Here is a 10,088-nt window from a genome sequence, read left to right on the forward strand (position 1 = left end):
TTGATTTAAAGTCTTTTAACAGTTTTTACATATTCAGTTGAGTCGTGATGAAAGAAGGACGGACTGTGATGAAATCTAAGAGAACTGTACACAACAAACATTAGTGTTTGATGGAGCCGGGCGTCCCGCTCCATGCAATAGACTGAGCCCAGTGTCATTGCGTCTTTACTCTTTCTTGTGAGGCATTGACGCATAGAGCAGCCAGTACAGAGAGTAGCACGTTCCTGCAGGGAAGACAAACAAAGATATAACAGGACACTTTTAGTTTTATTTTTTGTATGTATTCTTACACCACCTGTTTGTACTACAGAAACATTTTCTGTAACATTTTCATATCAGTTACTATAAAAAGTGATGGAGCTCTACTTTTGGTGAAAGTACTACACATTTGTATGTTTGTCATTAGCAAGTTAATTGCCACTACACCTTTTTAAATAAGTTTACGCTCCTTTGATGTTAAAAAAAAATTCTCTCTTCTCTAAAGTCTGAACATCTTACCTCCTAAAGTTATTGTCATGGTTACCCGGTACAGCATGACATCAGTGGTTCCTCCCTTGATGTGGACTGGCAACCCGTTGTCTGCCTGTAACCACAGAAAGCACATGGTTAAAAAAGTCCATGCTAATGCCGGTACTGAACTAGTACTGAACTGGTCCGTCTACAATGTTAAAGGTCCTCAGGTCCATAGTTTCACAATTTTTCAAGCGTGTCTTAAACCAGCAGTCAGGTGTCCATATGAACAGTGAAAGAGGTTTTCCTCGCTGTAATCATTCCTCCTGTTCATACTGGATATTAAAAGATCCTTCAAATGTGCTTTCAATGGAAGTTATGGAGACAAAATCCACAGTGTGTCCACGCAGTCATTTAAAAGTAGATGTGAAGCTTATATGAGGCTTCAGCAGTCTGAGTTAGTCATATCAAGTGGATATCTGACACATTTACAGTCTTTTTAGCATCAAATTCCCTCTTTGTATAATAACAAAAAGAGGGACTTTGGCACTAAAAAGACTGTAATGTTGAAAGATATCTACTTGATTTGACTCATTTGGACGCTGAAGCTTCATATTAGCTTCAGATAAACTTTTAAATACATTTTTGCACAGAAGGAGGACTGTGGATTTTGTCCCCCATCGCTTCCATTTTAATTACCGATGATTCTGACAAGATCCTGGCTGCAAATATCAGGCATAAGTTGCCGATAACAAAACCATTAAGAACGATTCAGAAAAACACCTTGAAGAGGCTGTTGAGATGTTACTTCTAGAAACATGTGGAAAACACCAACTGTGCCGCTTTTAGCCTTTTATCCAAGGTGCTTGGGAGGTCGCGGTACTGTCTTGACTGTCGTTACTAAGCAACCAGACCTTTCAACCAGATGTTGTGACGTCTCTGGACGGAAATTGTGAAGCAAGCCTTGTACAGCCCCTAAATTAGTTACAGGATCAGTAATTTAACTTCATCTCCATGGAAACAAGGTCCTGAGTCCTGTTCCTGTAGTCTATTGTATCCCCTTGTGGCCCGGAGCCCTCGCAGACTTGATGTGATGATGGTGAACACATCACGGTACGTATGACTCAAGTCTGCGAGTCCAAGGGTTCAGTAGAGTTGATTACCAGAAAACATCCATTTGTTAATCCTGTTATCAAACAAGTTGAACACAGCTTTGTACGGAGGGTACACAGACCAGGAATATATATGCACATGAGCCCACTATGAAAAATACGATAACAAAGGTCTTAAAAGGTCTGTTGAACCAAGTAATCCACATGCTCTAAACTCTCTGACTGCCTGTCTGTCCGCAATCAATAAATGGATGAGTGATAACTTTTTCAAATTAAATGAGGAAAAAACAGAAATCTTATTAATTGTCCTAGGAGTCATTTTAGATTCTGAATCAAGCTTTAAGTCTCATATAAACAAAGTGACTAAAACAGCATCTTTCATCTCAGAAATATTGCCAAGGTTCGACCGTTCCTGACTCAACAAGATGCTGAAGAACTCGTGAAAGGCATGGAGGCTGAACATCTGTGTTTGTTTGTTGCATTGTTTAAGGACGTGAAAGTTGATTCATGTTGAGCTGCTTTTGACGTTTCCTTCAAACAAACCTTCAGGCACTTAAAAAGGTTCGACTGTTCCTGACTCAACAAGATGCTGAAAAACTAATTCATGCTTTTATTTCAAGTAGATTAGACTATTGCAATGCACTTTTTACAGGTCTTTCCAAAGGATCAATTGAAAGATTACAACTCATTCAAAACTCTGCGGCCAGACTGTTAACAAAAACAAAACATAGAAGAACACATCAGTCCAGACTTGGCTAGCCTACACCGGCTCCCTGTTATGAAGCTGTCAATGGATCAGGGCCGAGCTTCATCACAGACTCCCTGATACCTTACGCTCCCTCATGAACCCTGAGATCATCCTCTGCAGGACTGCTTGACATCCACATTCTTTCTCTCAAGAAAATTGGAGATGCAGCTTTTTTCAATCACGCTCCCAAACTCTGGAACGCCTTACCTAAAGACGTTAGAGAAGCAGTCTTTCAACGACACTTAAAAACATATCTTTTTAACCGAACCTTTCTATAGTATGACTTTTACACCATATCATATACATTTGTATTCTTATTCATGAATGATTAAGTCTTTTACTTAAGATTTTTAGCTGTGTCTCCTCTGTTTTAATGTAGCTCTCATTTTTCTTGCTCGCCTCCTTTTATTCTTCCTGTTAATGTTCTCAATTATTTATTTGTTTATCTATCAATGTGTATGTATGTATATGTGTATATATACATATATATATATTTATATTATTTTTATTTTTATTTTTGAAGCACTTCGAGCTGCATTTTGTATGAAAGGTGCTATACAAATAAAGTTTATTATTATTATTATTATTATTATTATTATTATTATTATTATTATTAAAACACGATTTTGACACTAGACTGAGCCGAAACATCAGGTATCAATACAGACTGTGTACATTTTACTTTAGTGGCTCAAATTCTCAAACAGATTTGTAATTAATCAGCTTCCTGCTTTCATTGGTTTGTATATGAGATGCAGTAAAATGTTGTAAATCTGTACTGTTGCACTTTGGTCCACAGTTTGATATTTATATTGAAATACTGCCCAGACATTTGATTAAATCTGCTGCTTGTTCTTCATGGTCACCAGATGTTGTATTCTAATGATGTTGGCAACTCGTTTACATTTCTTCTTTTTCTTTTCTACTCATGTTACTCTTGTTGTTGTTATCTTGTTACCTGGAAGAGTTTCTGGGCCTCCGGGACTCTGTTCCTCAGCTGTCTGGCAGAGGTGCTGAAGGCACGGCTGGCCAGAATGGGCACTTTCTGAAAAAAAAAAAAAATAGAACAAACACACAGAAAAAGGAAACTAAATTATGAAACCAGTCTGGTTGCAGCACACAGAGAGAGTTTAAATATGCCAAAACTTTAAATACACCTCCATTATAGTGGCTATAATATATATATATATATATATATATATATATATATATATATATATATATATATATATATGTATAGGGGCTCTCATGCTGCTTCTTAAGTATGCAACAAATTCCTGTAGTTTCACATTGACTTTTCTTTGTTGTAGCCTGTTTATTATTGAGTCTGCGACGGTTGGACAGTTTAAAAACGGGAAAGAGGAAGGGAAACTGACTCTGAGTCTCGTTTCTGTTTTCTGGCTGCTGGGAGCTGACAGATCCGCAGCAGGTGTAGTCGCACTGGTTACTGTGGTTTACTGGAGACTGAAAACCCTCACTGTGTGTTTGCTATTCTTCACTTTTTAACACTTTTCTTTTTTTGCTGATTTGAAAGAGACCCTGTTGCTTTTTTTACATCACACAAGACGAGTCAGCGCCTGCAGCCAAGTCGGGGTCATGAATGACATCCGAGACTCGACCTCCATCACACGGCGTGGTGAATCGACTCGGCATGACACTGAGACACAATACAGCATTTGGAGAAGACTAGAGCTGCAACGATAAATCAATTAATCGATTGCTCGATTGGTTGATCATAAGAAGAAAAACTATTTTGATTATCGATTAATTGTTTTTAATCATTTAGTCAAGAAAAAAAGCCAATTTTCTCTGGTTCCAGCCTCAGAAATAATTATAAGATTTCTGGTTTCTTTAGTCCTGTATGACATCTTTGACATCTGAGGACGTCATCCTGGGCTTTGGCAAACTGTGATTGTCATATTTCATTATTTTATGACATTAATCAGGAAAACAATCAACAGATTAATTGATAATAAAACTAGGTTGTTAGTTGCAGCTCTAAAGACGACTAATAAGTCTTTACCAAACAGTTTTCTGTCGACTCAGTGCAAGATTTTATCAGTTTTAATCCCACAAAACTTCACACACGCAAGTTAAAACCAAAATCTGTTTGTACGAATGTTTCGCAGAGACTAAATGTGTTGGAAGCAACGTTTGGGACGAAGCCTGGAAACCAAAAAAATCATTAGATTATTAATAGTGAAGCATCAGTGTTAGAGCAGCATGTTACTGTTGTAGCTGCTGGAGGTGGAGCTAGTTTACACTACTTTATATACAGTTAGCTAGTTTAGTCCAGTGGGTCCCAACCTAGGGGTCGGGCCCCTCCAAAGGGTCAGCAGATAAATCTGAGGGGTCGTGAGATGATTAATGGGAGAGGAAAGAAGAAAAAACAAAGTTCTGATACACAAATCTGTTTTCAGTTTTTGGACTTTTTCTCTAATCTTTGATTTTTGCTGAAATATTGGATCATTTGAACATTTATTGAAATGAAAGCATGTGAGAAGTTTAGAGGGAAAAATCACTATTTGGTGGAGCTGTTAACAACTCATAGACATGTGAAATGTGACCCCGACTACACACTGCTTTTTGTAAGACGTCAAAAGCCAAAAAGGTTGGAAACCACTGGTTTCATCTTTAACAATGTGTTGTATTTTAAAAGCTTGTTATATTATCCATTGTGTCAAATCTTCATGTGAAAAGTAACTAAAGCTGTCAAATAAATGTAGTGGAGTCGAAAGTACAATATTTCCCTCTGAAATGTAGAAAGTAGCATCACATGGAAATACTCAAGTAAAGTACAAGTACCTCAAAACTGTACTTCAGTACAGTACTTGAGTAAATGTACTTAGTTACTTTCCACCACTGCACATGGAGGAAAAGATGGACACAGATTAGTTCAGAAACCACAGAAACACAAATGAAAACACTGCAGGCGTTGATTTAGTTAAAACCAAAATCCGTTCGTACGAATGTTTCACAGAGACTAAATGTGTTGGAAGCAACATTTGGGACGAAGCCTAAAAACCAAAAAAAGAGAGAAAAATTCGACCTGCATTGTGGGACTTTTGTCTTCCTCTTCTGGCAGTGAGAGTAATTACAAAACGTTCTTACGTCACAGGTTCTGCTGCTCTGTCACTACTGTCGCGGCTATAAAATGGTGGTTTTTTTAGCGTCACATGACCCCTGCGAAATGACTCATTTCAATATCAGACTTTGATCCATTCACTCCAATAACATTTGGAGAAGTCTAGAAGAGCCGTACAATTAAATTATTTTATCCTCATTCAAGTTAGCAGAGCGCTAACAGGAAGTTAGCCAGCTCCAAATGAATCTAAATGTATGTAGCGGATTATCATTTCACAGTCACACAGATTTATCTTTTAATTCTTATAAAATACTGACGTATTTAGTAAAGTCACAGACAGATTTTCTGCATAACGACTTGCATATTTTTATTTTTAACACTTAAATTTACCTGATAATACTTCTGTACTTTTACTTGTAAAGGAGTATTTCTACATTGCTTTATTTCTACTTAAGTAAAGGATCTGAGTACTTGTTCCACTGCTGGCTGAACCTTTTATAAAAAGTCACGCGTTGGTCTATTAGATGGTGTATGTTAAGGCTGCAGATGATCAAACGAATGAAAAGATCAAACCTTTTCTAATAATCAGACTTTTACACGTGAAAGGCATGGAGGCTGAACATCTGTGTTTGTTCCTTGCGTTGTTTAAGGATGTGAAAGTTGATTCATGTTGAGCTGCTTTTGACGTTTCCTTCAAACAAACCTTCAGGCACTTAAAAAGAGTTTATGGAAGAGAAACTTCTCCGCTGTTTCATAAGAGCACAGAGCTCAGCTGTCATGGTGGTCTGCTGCTTTAAGAACGGCTGCATGACTAACCCTGTACCAAGGTCACATCGGGCAGCTGCAGGCATGACTGACACAGCAGGCGGCCAATCATAGCGTCCGAATTTGACACTCCCACCTATCGGGAGGCGGAGAAGGGACAGTGTGTGACTCTCTGTGTGTGTGTGTGTGTGTGTTATAAATGTAAAGTGTGCCAAACAGCCTGCTGTACAGAGTTAAACAATCTCAGTTTGCAGTCAGCTGACCATGATATAAAAAAAAGGAGATAAATATTGTTACTAGACGCTCTGTTATACACATAAAAATACTTTCCACGGTAAATATTCCCAAGAAAATCTGGTTTTAGTTTCAGCCGTGTTAGAAGACAATGAAAATAATGTGGATTTGTTGGTCATCACATGGCTTGTTGAAATGAAATGTAATGCAAGCATGTTCCCTTCAGGATCAATATCACTGAGTTTGGCAATCCAGTGATTTTCCCACTAGTCTCACCATCAGGTCAACATATGATCCTCCATGAAATTGGCTCACACATTCATGTCTCTCTCAGGATGAGCTGTCTTTTTTTTTTTTTTTTTAATTTTTAAAATTTTGATTTGTGACCAAATATCCTGGGAAATTCATGATTTTCCCCTCATCCTCAGCTGCACTTTGTGTTTAGCGTTGCGAAACACGTGATCGGTTTGGGATTATGTTTACAGGACATAATTATTGTTGATTTCAATAATTGCAGGTTTCAGTGATTGTTGCTGAAAACCAGATTTAAACTTTCTTTTGTTTTAATTTTCTGGGAATTCGGTTAAAAGTTACATCACACTACTCATTTGCTCTTGATAGACAAGAGTGGTTAATCATATTATAAACATTTTAATGGTTTAATCAAAGTTTAATCAAAGGTCGTTCTCATGTTACCTTCAGCCTGTCGTTTTTTTAACACAGACTACTGTAAAAACAGCTGTTGCCAGATGTTAAATTGAAAGATCACCTGCAGTTTAGATGAGCTTCAGTTTTATTTTTTTTTAAGTTTAATTGGAGCTTTAGCTGGTTAGCTTCTTTAGCACTACAGCTTTCATTGAAGGCTCTCTTTCAACGGTCCTCCCAAAAGCACGACACTAGTTTTCTTTTTATATATTCTTAAATAATATTATACAGGACGGTAAATTAAAACATCTCAGTTTGTGAGTATTAATTTAACAAGTGTTACAGAATCACCGTCCAGTAGATTATTTATTTATTTTAGGTCAGAAAACCTCATTTTTATGTTTTAGCTCTCCTCTCTAGTGGCGGAAAGTACATTTACTAAAACACTTGTTTCAGTGTGTGTGTGTGTGTGTGTGTTTGTGTGTGTGTGTGTGTTTGTGTGTGTTTGTGTGTGTGTGTGTGTGTGTGTGTGTTTGTGTGTGTGTGTGTGTGTGGGTGGGTGGGTGTTTGGAAGAAAATTAACTGAGTCAAAGTCCAGAGAGAGAAGCCGATCTATAACTGATTAAACACTGACACAATGTTCCCTTTCTCAACAACTGTTTCTGTTGTTTTTTTTTACAGATATGACACTATTAATCTAAAGAGAAGAGAGTCCTCAAGCTTCCATTAAAGGACAGGTTCACAGTGTTTCAAGTGTGTCTTCATACTGACCTCCTTCTGTGCAAAAAAATCTATTTAAAAGTTCATCTGAAGCTAATATGAAGCTTCAGCGTCCAAATGAGTCAAATCAAGTAGATATCTTTCAACGTTACAGTCTTTTTAGTGCCAAAGTTCCTCTTTTTGTTACTATACTTCCACCACAGCTCAACAGGGAAACACTGTCCGAGGAAACACAAAGAGGGAATTTGATGCTAAAAAGACTGTAAATGTGTCAGATATCCACTTGATATGACTAACTCAGTCCTTTAAGTACAATTTTGTGTAGTATTAACATTTCATGCCGCTTTATACTTCTACTATACAACAATTCAGAGGGAAATATTTTACTCAAGAGCACCACCTCAACCATGTAAAACAGTAAAAGTCACAATAATCCAATAATAAACGGAGGAAACTAAAGAGTTATAAATGCAGGACTTTTACTTCTTGTTTTGTTACTTGTACTTGAGTTAAAGATCTTAACGTGTTTCTCTGTTGCACTTTTTTTGCCAACTTTCTATTTGACTTTCTTTTTCTGTTCTGCAGGTGCAACATGTTGTGCATGTGTGTGTGTGTGTGTGTGTGTCATGGTGTACGTGCTGAAATGCATTGTCTGACTCACATGAACGTGCCATGAGATAAGCAGTAAATCGAGTACCGGAGAGAGAGAGAGAGAGTTTGACCTTACAGCAGGGTCGTCTGAGGTGATCCTGCATGCCGTCAGTATATATAGATCATATCTTTACCTCGTCTGACACTGTAAACACTCACTGAGGCTCAGCAGCAGGCACAAAACAGTTTCTGGGAGTCAGATACAGTGAAATTTTTAGGACACTTTTGTTACAGAGCACAAAGGTCACCCTCTCTCACTTTCCTCTGACACAAAAAACACCATCTGTTCTATCTTTTCACCACCTTTTTTTTTTAACAACCTGAAATGTCTCCAGAAGCTCAAAAGAAATAAACACACAGAAAAGAGAAAACTATTTGAGCAAAAAAAGACAGTCGTAGTTACCAGCAGGTGATTCATGTCTGTGGCGGTTTGAGTCGAGCTGCAGCTTTCCCTTCACCCTGACAAGGACACACACACAAACACACAAACACACACACACAGTATAAAGTGTTTCTGAATCTCCGCCAAACTATGGTCCGCTGTAGAGGCCAAACTGTCTGTGCTTGGCAAAACATAGAAACGTTGAATTATTATTAACAACTGATCCAGCTGGAAAACTCTTTCATTTTTTATTTACATTCAATTTCATATTTTCATTAAATTCGTCACTTTTTTGTTCCCATGTTGTCTATTAATAGTTTTCTTATCGGAGGGTTGTTTAAGCAGCTGCTGTGTGGATATTAGAGCATATTTCTCACCATGTTGGCGCCGTATTATAAAGCTGGAATACCAGCTGAGTCAACAGCCGTGGAGGAAGTATTTGAATCTCTAACTTAAGTAAAAGCGGCAGTAAAAGTGTAGAAATATCCTGTTAAAAGTAAAAGTCCTGTATTCAATTTTAACTTAAATAAAAGTACAGAAATATTAGCATCAAAATATACTTAAAGTACCAAAAGCAACAGTACTCATTACACAGAATGGCACATTCATAATAATATATATTATATTACTGGATTATAATTATTGATATTAGGGATGCACGATATTATCGGCACGTCATCGGTATCGGCCGATAAAAGCTCTAAAATGAAATATCGGCATTTGCCATTTCTGCCGATTATGAGAGGCCGATTTGTTGCCATCGACTCCGCCGCCTGACTGCGCTTCCCTCCACAGACAGTTTCTCCCTGATGGTCCCGGTGTTTCCTCTGCAGGCTCCACTTCACTCAAGCTGTCCGTCAGACCTGCTGCTTCTTCCCACTTTAACCTGAATAACAAACCGGAGCTTAGTGCTCTGGTTGGATCCACATGCAGAACCGGGGCTAACGTTAGCTGGGAGGCTAGCTGGCTGTGCTTCCCTACAGCCATGCTGCAGCTAACGCTCCGCTAGCCTCTCAGCTACCGTTAGCCCCGGCTCTCCATGTGGATCCAACCAGAGCACCGAGCCGAAGAAGCAGCAGGTGTGACGGGCAGCTGAGTGAAGTGCAGCCTACGGAGGAAACACCGGGACCGTCAGGGAGAAACAGTATGTTGAGGAGCTGCTAAGTTCGGCTGCACAGATAGGAAACAACTCGGCTGACAGGATGTACCACTCTGTTTGGAAAAAAAAAATCTTTTTGGTTTATAACGGCAGTTGGCAACCAGCGAATTAGGTGCATTACCGCCACCTTCTGCTCA

The 10,088-nt window shown here is 38.4% G+C and overlaps 1 protein-coding gene across 1 annotated transcript; it reads right to left on the reverse strand.

The window, feature by feature from the left end:
- On the reverse strand, positions 1–8,971 carry cox7a1 (cytochrome c oxidase subunit 7A1). Its single transcript, XM_067595569.1, has 4 exons — positions 8,814–8,971; positions 3,269–3,355; positions 499–583; positions 1–224 (listed from the first exon to the last, which is right to left on the reverse strand). The coding sequence occupies exons 1-4, from the start codon at positions 8,826–8,828 to the stop codon at positions 166–168; spliced, it is 246 nt and encodes an 81-aa protein (XP_067451670.1). The 5' UTR covers positions 8,829–8,971; the 3' UTR covers positions 1–165.
- Between the last annotated feature and the right edge of the window lie 1,117 nt (positions 8,972–10,088).

This window comes from Thunnus thynnus, chromosome 7, assembly GCF_963924715.1.
Source record: "Thunnus thynnus chromosome 7, fThuThy2.1, whole genome shotgun sequence".
In the NCBI taxonomy this organism is placed as follows: Eukaryota; Metazoa; Chordata; class Actinopteri; order Scombriformes; family Scombridae; genus Thunnus; species Thunnus thynnus.

Bases quoted from the DNA above. Each gene is read 5' to 3' on its own strand.
- cox7a1 (XM_067595569.1), bottom strand. The intron at 584-3,268 runs GTAACAAGATAA...CTGTGGTTACAG, and splicing joins AGGCCCAGAAACTCTTCCAG to GCAGACAACGGGTTGCCAGT. The intron at 225-498 runs GTAAGATGTTCA...TCTTCCCTGCAG, and splicing joins CATGACAATAACTTTAGGAG to GAACGTGCTACTCTCTGTAC.